At 41.6% G+C, this 18,629-nt stretch overlaps 1 protein-coding gene across 1 annotated transcript in view; it reads left to right on the top strand.

Moving 5' to 3' along the window:
• The first annotated feature begins 954 nt into the window (after window positions 1-954).
• Window positions 955-18,629, top strand: part of TNFAIP8L3 (TNF alpha induced protein 8 like 3) — a 48,780-nt gene continuing 31,105 nt past the window's right edge. The window contains exon 1 of the mRNA XM_042804336.1: window positions 955-1,176. Coding sequence (XP_042660270.1) covers window positions 1,125-1,176 — 52 coding nt within the window. The 5' untranslated portion in view covers window positions 955-1,124. The remainder of the gene's footprint in view (window positions 1,177-18,629) is intronic.

Below are 18,629 nucleotides of genomic sequence, written 5' to 3' on the forward strand. Positions count from 1 at the left end.
AGCACTGGCTGGTTTACGGGATGTGACATATCTATGGATCAGTTAGATCTATGAAGTCTGTTTCAGGATGACATTTGGTTCCCAGTTAGAAAAGTGCTCTTGCTGCTACTTTCCTGGGATGTTTGTGCTAGAATTTGAGTGATCTTTGGCCTGTAACAGCAAGAAAAAGTAGAAATGAGTAAAAGCAGAGGAAAAGAAAGACCTACCTAACCTCAGAGCTGAAAAAGCGGCCTCAAGCATCTGAATTAAGGGATGGCTCAGGACTGTAGTAGCCTGTAGGACACAAGCAAAGCCTGCAGAGTTCAAGCTATAAAGTTTTCAGACTCGAGCTCAAAACAGTCTTCTAGCATAGGCTTCATTCACTGCATATTGCACTGTCTCCCTGAGCCTGTAAATAACATGCAAGCAGCAAAATTCACCCCTTCAATATTCTTCTGGACTCTAACATCCAGTAAGAACTGACAGTTCCCTGCTGGCCTCCACTGCCCCAACGACTCATTTTTGCGGACATTGATCCGTAAGGAGAGGGAACTGGTGAAAAGAGACGAAGTGGTGACTGACGGCCAGGGGAGATGCCCACAAGAACAGAGAAGAAGGAAGAGACAGAGCGAACGGGAGACACAATGGCAGCCAGTGTACGGGACTGTCGTTTCGGTCCCTTTCGTGCTCTTAAACGCTGGCTCGGGAGCGGCCTCCACCCCCCGCAGCGCGGGGAGGCCGCAGCTCCGGGCGGGGGGTCCCGGCTGCCCCCCCGGCTGCCCCCCCGGCCCCCCCGCCCGCAGCGGCTGCCAGCCGGGGGCCGCGGCCAGGCCGGGGCAAGGCAGCCGGCAGCGAGACCAACTTGTGTAACAGGCTCGGGGAAGAGCCCGTTCCTCCGCCGCGCCCCCGCTCCCTCCTCCTCCTCCCCTCGCCGGAGCCCGCCCGTCTCCGCTCCTCCTTTGCAGCCAATGGCACTAAGCGAGGTGGCTGCATGTGGTGGCGCGGACCCAGCGCCCGGGCTGGGAGGAGAGGAGGAGGCAGCAGGCTCCGCTCGCCGCTCGCTCCCGGCTCCCGGCGCTCCTCCCGCCAGCGGCGGCCGGCCGCCCGCTGCCCCTCCGTCCCGCTGCCCCGCCGGTACCTGCAGCATGGACTCGGACTCCGGGGAGCTCAGCGAAGGCGAGCTGGTCTCACCCGCAGGTAAGGGGGCTGCCGCCTGACGGACCCGGCGCCGGCCGCGGGGGCTGGGGGCGATGGCGAGAAGGAAGGGGGCAGCTCCGGGGCTGGGCTGCGCGGCTGGGCGCGGGGGCGACGCGGGTGCCGGCGGCCCCGGGCGAGAAGCCGCCCCTTGCCCGGCCGTGCGAGCGGCAACCGGCCCCTCCGGCGGCCGCTGGGGCAGAGACACCCCGCGGGGGCAGGAGGGGGGCGGCCCGGCCCCCGGCCCCGCTCGGCCCCGCTCGGCCCCGGCCCCCAAGAGTTGCGTTCAGCCAGGACGTGAGAGCCGCTCAAATTAGCGGCGTTGGCGTGAAGCCGATGCATTGTGCTTTATAGCCAGAGGCTGCGAAGTTTTTTCGGGGGGTTGGTTCGGGTTATTTTGCTATCGCTCCAGCACCACAGCGGTTAGCCCGTGCGCCGGAGGGGGAGCCTCCCCCTCATCGGGTGGCACGCAGGGCCCTGGGGCTGCTCGGCTTTTGTTTTAAAGTCCTAACTCGTCACCAAAAAAAAAAAAAAAAAAAAAACATAAAACGCTGCTGTTTAGCTGCTGCAGCCCGCATAGTTCTTAGATGAGACAGAAGAAAAAAAAAAAAAATAAAAACCTCTCCTGCCGTTTCTAAATCTCCACATTCCTGTGTCCCACACAAAACCAACCATTGCTGATGTACCATAACCAAAGGCTGTCCTGCACAGACAGTGAGTGAGGACCCTAAACTTGTACGAAATCCAGCATATGCAGGTAGGTAGGTTTGCTCTACCAGCACAGCATTCATCCCAGCGCCGGCCCGCAGAGAAGTGCTGTCAGCTCGGGGCCAGCCCCTCTCCCCATGCACATCTCTGGGACTAACTCTTCTCCAGGCACGGATGGTGCTACCCTGCCCTCAGCAGAGAGGCTGCAGTGGTATCGCACAGGCGGCTGGCACACAGCAGACACTGGGCGATTACTGACACCGGCGCAGAGCGGACCTCTCTGACCTCCAGCTTCCCATGGTGGAAGTCACAGGCACTTTCTCTGAAGCCAATTAGCTAGCCTCAGACACCAGTAAGCACAACTGAAATAATGTCCAAAATCATCCTAGCAATCATAATAAATCCAAATAGAAAGTTACCGTGTTACATTGTGAGATCATCTTTGAGAAAATTCTTTTCATCACGATCTGTCCAGTTTAGATCTGTCCTTTATCCCAGCTGTCACCTCCACACGTCCTCCCTTCCTCCCCCCCTCCCAAAAAAAAAAGGTTTCAACACCAAGCAATATTTTATCTACGACAGGTAAAAAATGCCAGATATTTTGTGAAATATTTTAACTGTCCTATTAATACAGCAGTGATGAACAACTGTAGAAAGTCATAAGATAAATGGGTATTATCTTGCCCAGTCTCCCAGCAGAAAAGGATTGTATAGCATAGTCTTAAATGCAATTCAGTTTTAAATATTAGGGGTATTTACTCACTATATTGCTTTCTATTTTCTTACTTGAGATCTAAAGAATGAAATAACAAGCAACAGGTCATAGAGCTCCTTATATTCCTAAAGTTCCATTAGGCTGAACTTACTAACAAAGACCACCAACAGCTATACCTTCTCATCCAAATATTCAAAGCAGTGCACGAAGCACAAGTTACAAACATTATATTTATAGACAAATCAATGTAACATAGCTCCTGCCAACAACTTAGTCCTGTTCTCAATAGGATTTTCTTTTAAATAAATTAAAAATAACTATGCTTAGAGATTGCCATAAGTGCTCTTTATGTCATCACTTGCTAGCTGCCAAGAGTTGATGTTCGGTCTTCTCTCCTCTTTTCTATTCCTTCTTTGTACTATCTAAGAGAAGAAGAATCTGGTATTTTGACCATACATGGCAGATGCCTATGCAATAGAAAAAAAATTGGAACCGAGTGAAAACTTGGTGGTTTTGTCTTAACCAGTTACATTCATTTTTTTCTGCACTAAAGAATTACTTGCTGTTTGTATGCCTCATTCTCTTCTGAAAAATATATTTTTGCTAGATTTCATTTGGTCTTTTTTCTGTACTCTGCCATATGTACAGTGCAGTATCTCTCTGTACGTGGGTGTTCAGCAGTCATGCTGTCAGTCACTGCTGCAGGCACAGAAGCTGAGGGGTTATAGTGTGGGATTCAGTCACCACCTTGTTCAGGGAGGTGCTGCACCCCACAGATCCCGGTGACCAGGGGCATTCTGCCTGCAGTTTGTGTCTGTAGGGCAAGGGGTGTGTCTTGGAGAGGTATTTGGGATGAAGTCCTAGTCATGGTTCGATTTTGGCCATTGATTTTAGAACAGCTAAGATTTTGTCCTGACAGTGACACCAACTTGAATGTTTAGCTTACTCTCTTCATTACCAGTCTTTGCACTTAAACGTCTGTAAAGCAATGACTTCAGCTTACACACACAGTTAAAATTCCTTGTAGCCACTGCCCACTCCTTAGGTTGTCCGATTGTTCATGCCCAGCATGATACAGTTTAGTTTATCACTAGGGCTCCATCATGCTAATGCAATACAGATGTTTAAAAACATACCCCATTTAAGGATTTGTACTACTCATGAAATACTTATTCAGCCTTTTGCTCTGTCCTGGTGGAACTGCCATTCTGGGGACCCACACGGGTGTGCACAGGACAGGAGGCTACCTTGTACGCCCCCACCATCTGCCACGCACGCTTGGCTTCCAAGAGCCAGCTGGAATCTTACTCTGAGATCCCAGCAGCCTCATTTCCTTTAATAGCCCACTTAAAGCTGAGTCTCCAAGGAGGCAGAAGTATTTTTTCTGTATTTATTCAGAACATGTTGTCATGATAGCATCTTCATATTTCTTTGGTGCAAACAAAAAGCTCCTTATAGGCGAGCAGTGCAAGATGTTAGCTGTACTTTAAAACAAACAACAAGCACCACACCTCTGCACACCAGAACATCAAGCTCCACAGCCTTGGTCTCCACAAGTCTCCTCACACCTATCCATTACTGCTTTGTGTTTGAGTTGTCAAAAAGTTTTGGTTTAGTTTGTTGGGTGTTTGTTGTTTGGGTTTTTTTTTTATTATTTTCCAAAAAAGTTACTCATGAGACAGATCCCTAATTAAGAGTATTAAACAGGTCTTCACAATTCTGAAAAAAAATATATTTTGTATTGCAAAAGGAAAAAAAGTTACATGCTTACTAACACTACCCTCAGTGAAATTTCTTGAATTTTACTGTACATGGAACCAGTCACATTTCTTGTCCTATAGATAAGCTTTTGATAATTGAACAGGTAATCTTAAAATAGAACCTTGTTCTCATTTTTTAAATGTCCATGTATTGAGAGGTTTGTTTTTTAAAAAAAACCTCCTCAGTAGGACAATGGACAACTTTTTCCCAGTTCTTTCATAGGCAGCCTACCACATGAAAGTATGATCCTCTGTGCCATCTTTCAGAGTAACATTTCAAAAAAATCCAGGTCATCACCAACAGCAATGGTTTTGTAGTGGATTTGGAGATTCTGCATGTAAGAGAAAGAAGACAGCAGACCTTGGTGTGCCTTGTCCTAGGCTCCCTGGATGAAACAGGCACAAATTTGGCCATACAGCTTTTATGCAATATTGATTTAAGCCTTTCTACAAGCTACTAAGTCAGAACATGGATTTTCATGTTTATTTTAATAGAACCATTATGTCACACTATTAATGCATGATAACTAGAGGCCAAATTGCCTGTATGGTCTTTGAAACAATACAGACTATTTTCATTAAGTTCAACATATCCTGGACAGTAAACTGTTGCTGGTCCCTTCTCTGGCTTTCCTCCCACTAAAGTCAAAAGACATTTGGCCTAGGAAAGAGAGCAGCTTGCACTTCCAAGTAGAGCTCTAAATGGGTGGCAGGAATGTTTTTGGTTTTTTTTTTGAAACATTAACACTGGGGAACCTACAATTTTGAATGATGCCAGGGGTAATAAAATGAAGACAACCTTATCACCAGGCTTGCATCCATAAAGTCAGTGGGAGTCTTATTATTGTCTTCAAGAGGGCCAAGATCTTACCCTGCAACTACTGGCACAAAAAAAATATTAATGCATTTAAAATTATTTGACAAATTACATGAACTCTAGTCTGGACAATAAATATACATGTAGCAAAAACAACAGGTTTAAAAATTATTTGCTGTTATAAAACTGCCCTGACAGACATGAATAATTTTTCTGATTTGCAATGTTTAGCAAATAATTTTTTCTGCAAATTATTTATGATGCTCCATGAACTGTCTGTATTTTTGTGATATTAATCTTTTAAACCTGCTACATATTATAATCACTGTTTAAGAATTAAATGCCATTCAACAGCCAACATATTCTTATAAATATAAAAACAGTTAGAAAGTGTACTGTAAAATATTTAGCACTTAAGTATGCTACTGATGCCTCAAATAAATATGTGATACAAAGGGTGAACAGCCTTTTCATAACTTTTTGCAGTATCACGCTGGTCATTTGAACAATGTTTCTCATGACAAAAGATATACTTTGCCTCAGGGAATACTTGTGTGTTTGAACAAACAAGGTTTTGATTTAACAAAGCCTTGTTTTGATTTTACATAGAAAGTTCCAAGTCAGACATACAATAATATTTATTGGACTTTAGACAAGCCAGCAGAAGCAGTAGAAAATAACAGCATGTTTTAAGAATGGAAGCTAGGAAAGAAACCCCAAACCTGTTTTGAGTAGAAGTTGCAGAGTCTACTGGATGTTTCTGTTATGAAGTGCTTTCTAGAACCCATCTAATAAAGAGCTCTCCCTTCCCTTCTACTGCAAAACAAAGGAAAAACAAAACTAGTTGAAAAAAAATGGACAGGTGAGAGACATGAACTAGCATGTCATGGGAACCCATGCTCCAAACTCCTACAGGGATTTTTGGATCACACTGCAAACTGAAACAGACATATGCTGAATTTTCTCTGCCAGGACAGAGTGGGCAAGAGAGACTTCAGCAGTCATGAGCAGGCAGCATGGCCTGTAAGAGCAGCAGTGAGGGCAGGCACATGAGTAGAGAGCCTGGTTGGGTGCATTTTTCTTTGGATCTCTTTACTGCTCCCTCCAGGAAACACCTGGGCTGCTGATTTACATACAGACCCCTCTCCACTACAGTGACTGTCAGATTGGGAGCCTTGTCCATCTGAAAAAAAAAAAAAAAAAAAAGTAAAAAACTTCGGAAGGCAAAAAAAAATCTAATCATGCTGTGATTATAGCAAAAACCATAAATAATCCCACTTTTGTCAAGTTGAATAGACAACTTGGACAAGCAGAATAGACAGTTCAGTTGAACAGGTCAACTTGTTCAGGCTTCTGTTTTTTAAAATCAAGTGGAAATACGAACTTCATGAAACACTGGATTGAAGCCCAAGCTCACATGTTTGTGCAATAGCAACACCTGTGGATGAGACTTGCTAAGCAGCAATAGCTGATAGTGTGCAAGGTAACACTCTTCGCAATAGCTTTGACAGTTTCTTCCTAGTTTTGAGATGATGGCATATGAAAACACACAGCCTCAGAAGAACTTGTTATCACGGGTGAAACAGAATCTGACTCCCAGGTAGGGACAGCAGGCACTTGAGGTGATGTATTAAGTTATTTTAGTGCATAAATATTTGATATTCTTGATCAGAACTACTCACTTTCAGGATAGGTTATGCTAGTGCCACCTAGACAGCATGCAGAAGCCAGCCACAAATTTGGCTGGTCAGACATAGACTGTTTCTCAGGCAGGGAGGTTAATTTTACACTTATGTAAATGATGTTTGTAAGGGGCTCTTCATAGCCCCAAACTGAATCGTTCCCACATGAAATTCTGATACTGCTAGCAGTCAGTGAACAGAAAGCCTCTACTTTTTCTAATATGTGGATATGGACAAGCCTTGGTGCAGGAATTTATTATGCCAGATGAAGTTCATAGATAGGAATATGAAGCAATATCCTGCCACACAGCCATCATCGACCACTCCTGCCTGCCTTGCCAAAGGCCTGGGATAAGAGTGGGTTCCATGTGATGTGCTATTTTGGCAATAGTAGATGACCTGTACAATGAGTACAGGTACAAGGGTACAGATGACCTGTACAAGGGGCAATGAGTGCATCTCCTCAAAAACCTCACACTTCCTGTTTGAAGAAATAAATCTTTTATCCTTTCTTCTCTTCTACACCAAAGACTAAGAAGTCATGGTAGGAAGAATAAGTCACCTGATTTTGCTGATAACAGAAGAACAAAGCTATAAACCCCTGGGTAAAAAGGAAAACAGTAGGCCAGATAAACGAGAAAGTTCCTGAAGATCTGGCCTGCCTGAGAAGCCTTTGGTATTTGTATTTTACCCATACTATCAGCCTTCAGGTGACAGGCCCTCCCAGGTCCCAGGAAAGTAGGAGAACCCTGTGACTTTCTAAGAGCGCTCACTATCTTTTCTAGTAAACTAAGCAGGACCTGGCTGTGGGCCCAAGCAGTGGTACACAATCCTCTAAACTGTTTATCTATTAATATACTTCCTGGCACTGTTTCAGCCCATGCCAGATAGCCTCCCACAAAATGTCCTGGCATGAGACAGAGGATAAGAGTGACCAGTATGAATTAAACAACATCTGGAGTGTGGGAAAGAATTCAGCTTGCATCCAGATGGCAGTATGATGCATGTACAACAGGTTCTGTCCCAGTTTATTTACAGGCATAGACCCTGTGATCAGAGCAGGTTGCAGAGATTATTCACTGCTACTGTGACTTTTGGTGTACTGCTCAAGGCCGTCCAGGCTGCTGAACTGCTTGAGGACCTCTCTCAGGGCATCTGCCTCAGGCCAAGACCTGGGTTTGGAGCCCTGCCCAATTAAAAATGTGTTATTTGCTGTTTGTCTGCAGAAATCTCGCTGCCAGTTAGATTATGGAGGGCATTTTACAGGCTGACAAGTCTAGCTGAAGGAGACTTATGGGAAGCTGAGACCAACTTATTGCAATAATTGACTTTATACCCAAGACTCAAACGTCTTCTTGAGAAGCCATGCTGAGCTCAGACACTGGCTGGTAGCCAGTGATTCTTCTGCTTTTTAAGACAGCCATCTTTAACGAAAAAGGCTGAGAAAGAGCAAAAGTCACTTGGCTGCCACTTCCAGTGGTCACTAATCCCTCCTTGGTAGAGAATCTGTTTTAAGTCGGGTTTTATCAACTGGTTCTGTTTAGCCTTCCTACAGAGGAACAGAGTGACCAGGCTCTCTGTATAGATGTAGGTTTTGGCTAACCTCTGTTATTTAACAGCAGAAAATAGGGCAGAAAGGTTATTTCTATTTATGATATGAACACTCCGCCACAAAGACATTCCCTTTGGTCTTCATACTGGTGGTAGTTTCATAAGAAAGGTAATCTTCTGAAACACAAATAGTAAAAATTAGCAGAATACCTTACTACCACCAATGAGCATCTCATTTCTGGCATTAACTCTTTATCCAAGCAGCTTGTGTTACAATAGAAGCTATATTTTCTTATTCTCTTTGAAGAAATGTATTAACATTATTATTGTGTTACTGTTTCCTTTCTAAATAGTTTTCTGTTAGAGCAGTTTACATGGTCAAATCACTGACAGGTGCAGATCAAACAAATACAAGTTTCTTGGACTTTTCAAAGTGAGAGGATTTTTTAGTTTGTTTTGTTGTTCGGTCCGTTTTGTTTTTTAAATTAATCATCTTTCAGATTTTTTTCCAACAAGATCTCTGTGCCATATAGTGTTATGTCAGGTGAATGTCTGTTTTTTGTTTACTTGCATTTAATTTTAACTTTGTGTATTTGTGCATCGCTTCCTCTTCCCTCTGACTTCTAGGAATGAGGTAGGTTGAAGGTATCAAGAGCGATGTTCATTTCAAAGCAAGTTATAGTTGGTGCCTCAGTATTTTGATAAATTTTTTCATTAATGATCTCCATTTTTAAGATAAATGTTTAGTAGTAGATGCAAAAATAATCAGTACAGTCATCATGATGCAAAGCCACAGGATTTCTTAGAAAACTATGATGAATCAGTGAGGAAAAACATTGACTTGGAGTATATATTTAGGAAAGGGATAAAAAATTCAAGCCTAAGTATATGTAAAGACCCCTTCCACAAACTTTGGGATATACTGGCATGCTGCATTTTTACCAACTTGGACTAACTGTTGCCCTTTAGTTATATAGACCCCAATATATTTAAAAGAGGAAGTTTTTGTTCAGTGATTTAACCTCATCTCCATCAGAAATCAGCTTTTATTCTATAAATCTAGCCTGACCTCAGCTATGAGATCTCTCTGGCTTCTCTCTTACATGTATTTGTTTTTAAAAGCTTATTTCCATATCAGTTCTTAAAGGTTGGTATCAGATATCCTGCATAAGAAGGAATTACATAAGGCTTCGCATCCTTGGGGCAGATATGGCTGAGATTTCACTCTTGCTTGCATCCCTGCCCTGCAGCTCCTCCCACCCCCAAACACCCATAAAAACAACAACCACAACAAAAAACACAGAAACACCCCAGACCAGTATATTCATCCAAAACAGTCACCACTGACATTTCTCCACAAAGCACTCCCCCTTACAGAAGTCATACAGAATTGATGAAAAGCCAAGAACAAATCATTTTACGGAGAGATGAATACCAACCTTCTCCATAATTCCATGTTTTAACTTTAAGATTTAGATTAATTGAGATGCCTGAGGGCTTAGAACAGTCCCAATACTTAGTTGTTAGTCAGCTGCTATCTCTTTATCCCCCAGACCAGAATATCTCCTGTAGTTTTGAGGCCGATTTCCAAACCATGAACTAGAGTTCTTTTTAACTAGTTAGTATTATTCACTTCGAGAGAAAGTTGTGCTGATTTTACTCATTTCTAGGTGTTTAAAAACATAGTTACAAAGAGCCAAAAAACAGCCACTTTCAGTGTTAGTTGCTACATGTGACAGCTTGGGCTGGTAAATGGATGTTTTAACTACATCAAGAGTGAGTGGAACTGCACCCTGGAGGACATGCAGCAATGCCTCATGCTTTGAGAAAAGGCCTGGCACATGCACCGTACTGTGGCACGCAGCAGGCAAGGAAGGTCAGATGCACCTTCCCTTTGGCTGCCACATGCTACCAGAGAGGCCAAGTCTTTTGCAGGAATGCAGATACCAAGATTTTGGGTATATTCTTCATCTTCTAACCTCTAGAATCTTTTTCTATTTTTATTCTTTCCACCCATCCTCTCCTTCTACACTAACAATGTGTTCCTTCTCCAGATACATCTTTTCAGCATATAACTGATCTCTCATTTCCCCTCTGCCTCAGCCAATACGCTAATTCTTTTGCAAGCTTCAATTCTTCCAGTATTGATCTGATTCTTCTTCCTCAACTCATTTCTTCTCAAATATTCTTGGTTTTATGATTTCTGTCACTATGAAAGGGATTAAATGCTGTCAGGTTGTATTTCATGAGAGGGAAAACTGATGGGAGTAAGACATTGTCTTGTCTTTGTAATTAGAGGTATTAGAAACAGATTTGCCTTGCCAGAGGAACTAACCTGCCTCCTCTTGCAAACATACAATATAGACAGTGGGCTTGCAAATCAGATTGGTGTCATCTTAATTAGTAAAGTATGCTGAGAAAGTTAATTTCATTTTGAAATACTGAAACAGGTAGATGCAATATTTGACAGAAAGTGAGAATGCAACAGCATGTCCACAGATAACAAGAGCTTATTTCCAGAGTGCATTCCTGAACAAATACCTACTTGGAGAAACAGCATGTCCTCACCCCTGTAAGATCAAATCATTGGGCAAGGGGAGAATTGCATTGCGGTCCAGAAACAGCAGCCTGTGACTGTCACTGATCAAATGAGGTCGGAGGAGGACACTGCTTCCTAGTGACACAGCTTAATTACAAGTAATAAAAGAAACCAGAGCCTAGCCCTTTTGCAGAGTACTGTGATGAACCATGGCATGCAGATCTCCACCATCCAAGTCTACCTATATATTTTCTTAAAAGTTCTAATATTTTTTAAGGAAAAGATATTACAAGAGGATTCACAGAGGTTGACACTGGAAAACAAGCAGAAGCTTTAAACAGCTGTGAAAAGGCAGTGAAGGTGAGAGATGCTTCTAGGAACTAAACTCTCTCCACTTAAGACAAGAATGCCTTTTTCAATATTTTTCTGCCAATGAGACAAGGACAGGAACCCAGAGATACACCAAGGGAAGCTCTAGGGGAGAACTTGAAGCAGGGGAATTGCCAGTAACATGCAGGTCCACCAGAACACCAACACAACACCTGCATCCAGCTTCCCACTCTACTGCTGACCTGAATCAAACTCAAATCAGAGCCGAGTCCGCCCTTCGCAGGGCCAGCAGCCACCCTGACACCTAAGTTCCACCTTCCATCACCAGGGTGGCTAGAAACAGAGTCCCCATTTTCCACCACAGGATCTCTCTTGTTCGCTAAATCTAAATGCCAGAACCACCTCGTGTGTGATCTGTCAGAACACAAGAGGACAGAGTCCTGCCCAGCAGAGAGGGAGAGCACAGCTCTGCTCTGCTGCAGCCCTTCCCCGGTCGCACGGTACAGCGCAACAGGAGAGACATGCTCACATTACATGATTTCACAGCCAAGCTGTCTGTGCAGCTTTCAGATTCCCAAGAGCTATGTCTACGCTTGCCCATCCATGTACAGAAGATGAGTAACAGTTGCTCTTGCTCTTCTTAGAGTTCTGTGTATTTACCTTTTAGAACTTCTCTAGGAAAATATTGCCCTAGCAACAGCTGAGCAGTATTAAGACAGAGACAAGTGACCTGTAGGAAAAGAATTTAGGATGATGGTGGGGGGAACCATTAAGTGTTTTCCATATTTTCATAGAACAGAATTTAATTTCCTTGAAGCTACTGCAGTCAGTGACAACCAGGTAGAAAGGTACACATGAAATACCTCTGGTTGTACACTGAAATAAGGTATGACTAGACATACCAAATAACCATTGCAGGCAGCCACAGAACGGGAGAGGTTTTTGATTATATACTTGTTACCGAAACAGCTTTTCTATATTTGTAGAGTTCCTTTTTCCTCATAGCCATATTTGATGGCAGTTCAGATAGCATGGGTGCCATTACATTAAGCAACTAATTCTGGAATATTTAGTTTCTTTTCTCAATTTTACAGATATTAAAGCAGTAGTTATGCTTCTTAATAGGGATTATAATTTAGGGACAGTTGATACCTGTGCTTAAGTCACTTCATCAATGACTAAAATACAAATTCTCTCTGCTCTACACATCATACGTTATTAAGGAGATTGAAAACAAATCTTTAAATAAGTACTTAGATTGCTTTTAAAGCAACATGCCTTCTTTACCATGATAAAGTGATAAAAATATATATGACATCAAAAAGCTCATAAAACTCAAAACAATTTTGTTGCTGAATTTTACAGCTACCTACTGGAATTCATTTGGTTTGAAACTTCCTTTGGTCTAACATTTGAGCCAAAACCATTTTTTTTATACAAATGGCATGTGATTGAATATAACTGAGCTTTTTTATACATATATAAAGTAGATGCAAGTACTTTTCCTTACATAAGGAAATGCTAAATTTAGAAGAAAAGCTAAATACTTTCAAGTCATAGACTTAAGTAGGTTTTCTGACATCATCTCTAGAGAGGCAGAAGTCCAACAAACAATACAAAAGCAGTTTCCTTCATAAGGATACACAGAACATCAGAAATAGCTTAGTAAGTAAAGAGAACCGTGTTCTGCAGAATGGAAGTCATTATCCTGTTGGGTCACATTTTTCACTCTCATAATAATCATGCCCTGTTACCATGAATGGGATGTACACACATATCAGCAGGCAAGACTTAAAAATATTTAAAACTTGGCTTTAAACAAATATCAAGACCTGAATAAGTCACAGAAGGTGCAGACCCTGCAACTCTTGAGAGGTACAGTGTGGAATAACAGCTCTGGGGAAGAAAGGAATGCTACGGGGCATTTTTGTGGCATCAGAATTGCAGACTTATTGGGGATAAATCAACCTCTGCCTCCCCCTTGTTGCCCTAGGAGCACCACAGCTGGGAAGCTGCCTCCCTAAGGAGAGCTGTACACAATGCTGCTATGCTGGAAAAAAAAATCTGCATCTTGACCTCTTTGCAGATCTCTCAGGCCTGGAGGGTAGCACAACAGGATTGCACCAGCAGTTGGAATAGGTTCTCTTGTTGGGGTTTTTCTGTTTAGTTTTTAGCAGATCCACCAAAAAAACCTCCATGTGTTAATATATGCAGACACACATAAATTTGTTATTTAAAATTACTTTCACTTGGGTTCATGTATACACACACATATTCATGATGCTAAGGGGAAAACAGAGGCTAGCTTGCCTAAACCAAACAATTTACAGTGAAATAGCAAAGAAAAATTAATCTCAGGATGGTACTACCTAAGCCAATGAAAGCAGGGTGACCAATTCTGCAATGGCACAATAACTCAGGTAGAGCAGACATCACAGAGGAAATGTTAAATGGCTACGGTTAAAGGGTATGGGTGGGGATACTCCTAGGATATGCCCAGATATGTCAGATTTCAACAGATGGAATGCTGATTTGGAGTTTATATAATTTAGAGCTGTTCTAACAGAGCACACAGGGATAGAGATGTGCAGAATAACAGAAAACAGCAGTATTGAAGAAGCTTCACCACGTTTCCACATGCTGGGGGTTTTCTCCTCTTTTCAGTTTTTCCATCATTAAAAAAACCCCAAAACCAAACAGTAGTGGGATTCCTTCATCTATCATACCCATAGGTGTATGTACTAGTAATACTGTATTCATATTAAGCCTGGACTTCCATATCAACAGTTTGTTCACCAATCTGATACATTGTAAAAGGTGTCTGTGATTTGTATATCTTTTAAAACAAACTTTACCACTCTAGATTTCTGTTAAGAAACACCCTCCTGATTTTAAAGCAGATAGCTTTACAAGGTCCTTAAATTTCAAATCCTATCTGACTAATTTCTTTTTGAAAGGATATCATATGGAAGGTTGCACAATCTCATGGATGAAGTACTGGACTGACAGCAGGGTCTTAATCACAGCCTTAAGCAAGTATTTCAGTTGTACCTACTTCTCCACCCATTCCTGTTCTGCTTTGTCTGTTTACCTTTATTTTTAGGTCAAGAGTGTCTTTCATTATATTTTTGTGCAGTAAGAACTCCAAGATGTTTTTTTAAAGGCTAGTAAATACTAATATCAGTTCAGTGCATGGCTTCTGCAGGTACTTTCATATTATGAAAAAACTCCTATGCCTGAGAAGGAAGATGCATCTCTGCAGTTAACATATCTGAAATATGAAAGATACATATGCATTCAATATGATCTTTCAGAAGTCTTTCAATAAAGGCTGCAGTTTGAGCACTGCTTTAACTACACTTGACTTTTTGTCATATTAAACAGATAACTTTTTTTTCCCAATCAGCAGTACTACTGCATATCATAAGACAATAAAAGAATGTTACAAACAGAAGTAGAAAAATCATATTTTTTAGTAATTCAACAGAAAAGAATGCATTTATGTTTCTTCCCCCACATTTTTCCATTTGCTTCTCATTCTGTCTAGCTTTCTGGCAGTGAAAGCATGTTTGGAATAAAAGTAGAACCCACAATCTGAAACTATTGTGTGTTGCTTTGTTTTGCTTTTCCCTTTAATACATGAGCCTCTTACTGAAATGAGGAAAGCCTTTCACCCGAAGAGAATTTACCAGAACAAAATAAGTTTGGCAGAATTAACATGCTCATGACTGCTGGCATATTTTCCAACACAAGTCTTTCAAAATACATGGTGGGATCAAACACAAAGAGAGATCCTGATCAAGTGATAGGATGCAGGCTTTCCTTCCATGACTGATACACACAGCACAGTCCAAGTCCACAGTATCCCTAAGAAACCTATTGTAAATAAGAGTGAAAAGTATTCCCCACAACACATACAGTCACTCTATTTTCTTTATAACCCGAGTTTCAGTTCTTCCACAAACAGTTTATGTGGACTTCATATATATGACCCACCTACATCATAACCTTCTCAAGAGTTTGCTTGCCGCCAAGCTCACTTGTGTGCAGGCTAAGTAATATGGACATTTTCCGATCCTGTCTGTTAAGACTTTTCTGCAGGAAGCCAACTTCCTAGGGTGTGAATCTGTGCTTCAAAACCATCTGCCCTCTGTTGCTTCATCTCAGGCAATGCCTTAGTGGAAGGAATAATAGATCCTGTTCTAAGGTGACAAGATCTGGTAACCTGGCACTAAACTTCAAATTCTAGAAAGCCAGATGAAACCTGCCCTGAAATATAACAAGCTTCCAAATCAGGTCTATCCAAGACATAGCCTTTCATTAATAGAGCTCTGACAGTACATCTTGCCTGGAAAAACACAGGTTGAAGATTTACTAGTAAACAGCTGTAGTGTATAATGTTATTTCCCTTCTCTCACTTCTCAAGATCAGTTTATTTAATCTAGAAATGAGATCACTACAGGACAATATTTTCCCTACACACATATACTGGAAGATTGCTGAAGTTAGTTAATGCACACAAGGATCAATGCTGGAGACAGAACAAGAAGAACTCAGCATATTTGCAGCCAGGGAGATTTAGCCTGGCAGTAGGAAAATCTAAGAGTTGCAAGCACTGCATTGAGGTACAAAAGGTTATTGGCTTTTAGGAACAGATTAGACAAGTATATCTTCTAGCCTGCTAGTCTTGTCTCAGAGAAAGGAATGGATTAGATGATTGATAAAAGTTCTGTCAACCTTCTATGATACTGAAACAATACACAGCAATTCAAAGCTTAGTTTGGTGATGCGAACAACAATTTTCTACACCAAACCAAATTGTTATCCTGATTTCGATTTCCATGTGAATAGACAGAATATTTTTTCCAATCTGTCCTTAACTCCATCTCATTTTCAACACTGATAGTCTTTTAGATACAGCCTCCAGTCTTTCTGGAGGCTGTCATTACTTCAGTTAGTATCTGTGTAGATAGCCCACTGATCCTAACATTAGCCAAACCACCCTTGCTGACTGCAACTTTAGAGCTTCTGAGCCTCTTTCATTGATCAGTTACCTAATCACTAAGTTACAGGTGATTTTTAAATGCAAACATTGATTTCCAAAGTGTAAATGCAGAGAGCTCAGTTGAAGAGGCTCATAAAGACATGGCTGAAAAAAATAAAGAAAACCACTTGATTATTCTTATCTCTCCTTCTCTGCATCAAGCTGAAATACCGTAGATTGTGTTAAACCACTAGATCAGGCTGCATCACTTGTGTGTATTTTATGCTATCAGATCATATTCACAATCTATTCTCATCTCCCTAAATTCAGTTCAGATTAATCCCTCCCAGCATCACCTCAGGTATTCCTGACCCTTAATTGCTACAGCAAGCACTGCCCTACAGACCACTGACCGCCCTCACCTCTCCAGAAGCTCATGTTCCCCCAGAAGCCAGGTGCAGCCACCTTCCGTGCCAGCTGGCTTTGAAAGCAGAAGAGCCAGTCTAAGTCATCAGCAAACTATATCTGGAGGTCTATCAATAATATCTGGCATTTACATATCGTATATTCATTATTGACACCTAATGGCAAACTTCACCCACCTTAAATGCTAAAATAGAACTTTCTTCTGTAGATCGTTATAGATGCAACTTGCCTAATGCCTACTAGAAACACTTTGTGGGTGTAAATTACACCTGGAAAAAAGGAAGGTGGATTTCTGCTCAATTAAAAATACACCATCTACTCTGAGCCTACAGACTGATTACATGTTGTTTTTCAGTTTAACAGTGCAGTGAGGCCAGGGGGCAAATTAATACTGAGTGCAGTTGCTGAGGAGCAGATACACTGTCTGGCAAACCTGACATTGTAATTAAATACATTAAACATCTGGGGGGTTTATTTTAATCTTATTATAACAAAGCCATATATATATCGGGGCAGGAGGGGGAGAAGTGAATGCCTTACAAAAGTAGGACTGTTTCTGAAATGACCTAAGATAGATTCTACAGATCATCTACCTTGGGAATCTGATTTTTAACCAGAGGAAAAAAAAAAAAGGAATGTTAGAACCTATGAATTATAGTTAGCCTTGCAGGTTTCTTCATAGCGCTATAGCTTTCCCCTGGAAAAACCAAAGCAGGTTGAAGGAGGGGAAGAAAAAATTAAAGATTTTTCACTTACAATAAAAATTGAAATAAACAACGTCTGGTAGTCTTTAAGTTACCTCTTAACAGAGAGAGTACTCCAGAGTCCTGTTGTGAAATCCAGCCTCATCCTGACTTGTAAGGGAAAGGCTTAAGACACTTCAGCCCTCCTCCCACAGTCTTTGGTTTCCATGCAAAGTAAGGGAGGCAAGATGCCCTCTAGGTGGTCACTTGACTGAACACGGTGAGGACCACGTCTTGAGTTGCTCTACTGAGTCTAATAGCCAGGAACACCAAATATTTCATTCAGCTTTATGAATCCAAAATATGGCAAGACAGGCTCTGTCTTTGTATTTCAGCTCTGGACTACAGAAGGAGAAGAGATGCACACTGACTTATAGAGATAGGACTCCAAACCAAGTACAGTCTGGCCTTCCATTTTCCGACAAGTCAACCTTTGGGAGCAACAAGTTTGGAACTTGTTAACAGAAAGGTTTTCTTAGGTTTTACTGTATGGGGGAGACAAGGAAAAATAATTTGTCCTCTCAAAGACTATGCTACAAAGTCACTCTGGCTTATACAAGGAAAGCACATCAGAGCAAAATTACTGAAATACGATGCACGAACAAGACTATTACAGAAAGCAATTGGCATAATATTCAGCTATACTGCTGCCAGAAATTAACTAATCAAGCCTTGATGATATTCATTTGAATATTGAAGAGTTAAACACCTCTTAGATTGAAATACCTCAACAGAAAACAGTTAAAATATAACAGAATGGCATTTCCAGGGACCACGTAAACTTACAGTACAAGAAAACACCATTTTTGTGAACACCACTTGAGCATGGAGTCTGTACTTGCTTATACTAGTTAACCCAACAGTTTCCTCTCTTTCGTTCAGACTACTACAGAATATCTCTACTTTAAAAGGCAAACAAACAAGAAAACCACACAACTTAAACAAGCAAAAAATCAAATGCTGCCAAACTAACCTTAGTATTAAAGTCACAGAGTAAACAGGAGTCCTTTAAATACAGAGTCAGGCAGACTGGTGGATGTGTTACCACAGAGTGCCAGCAGATTTGACTCCTTGGTTCACACAGGACTTTGCAGAATACCCTGCCAGACATCACTGAAAGTTTATTACTAAAGAATTACAACCTCAGATTTTTATGTTTAGATTGGCTCATTTCAGAGGAAAAAAAAAAAAAAAAAGCACA

The sequence above is a fragment of the Tyto alba genome, unplaced genomic scaffold (assembly GCF_018691265.1).
Source record: "Tyto alba isolate M040663 unplaced genomic scaffold, T.alba_DEE_v4.0 Super-Scaffold_41, whole genome shotgun sequence".
Lineage (NCBI taxonomy): Eukaryota > Metazoa > Chordata > Aves > Strigiformes > Tytonidae > Tyto > Tyto alba.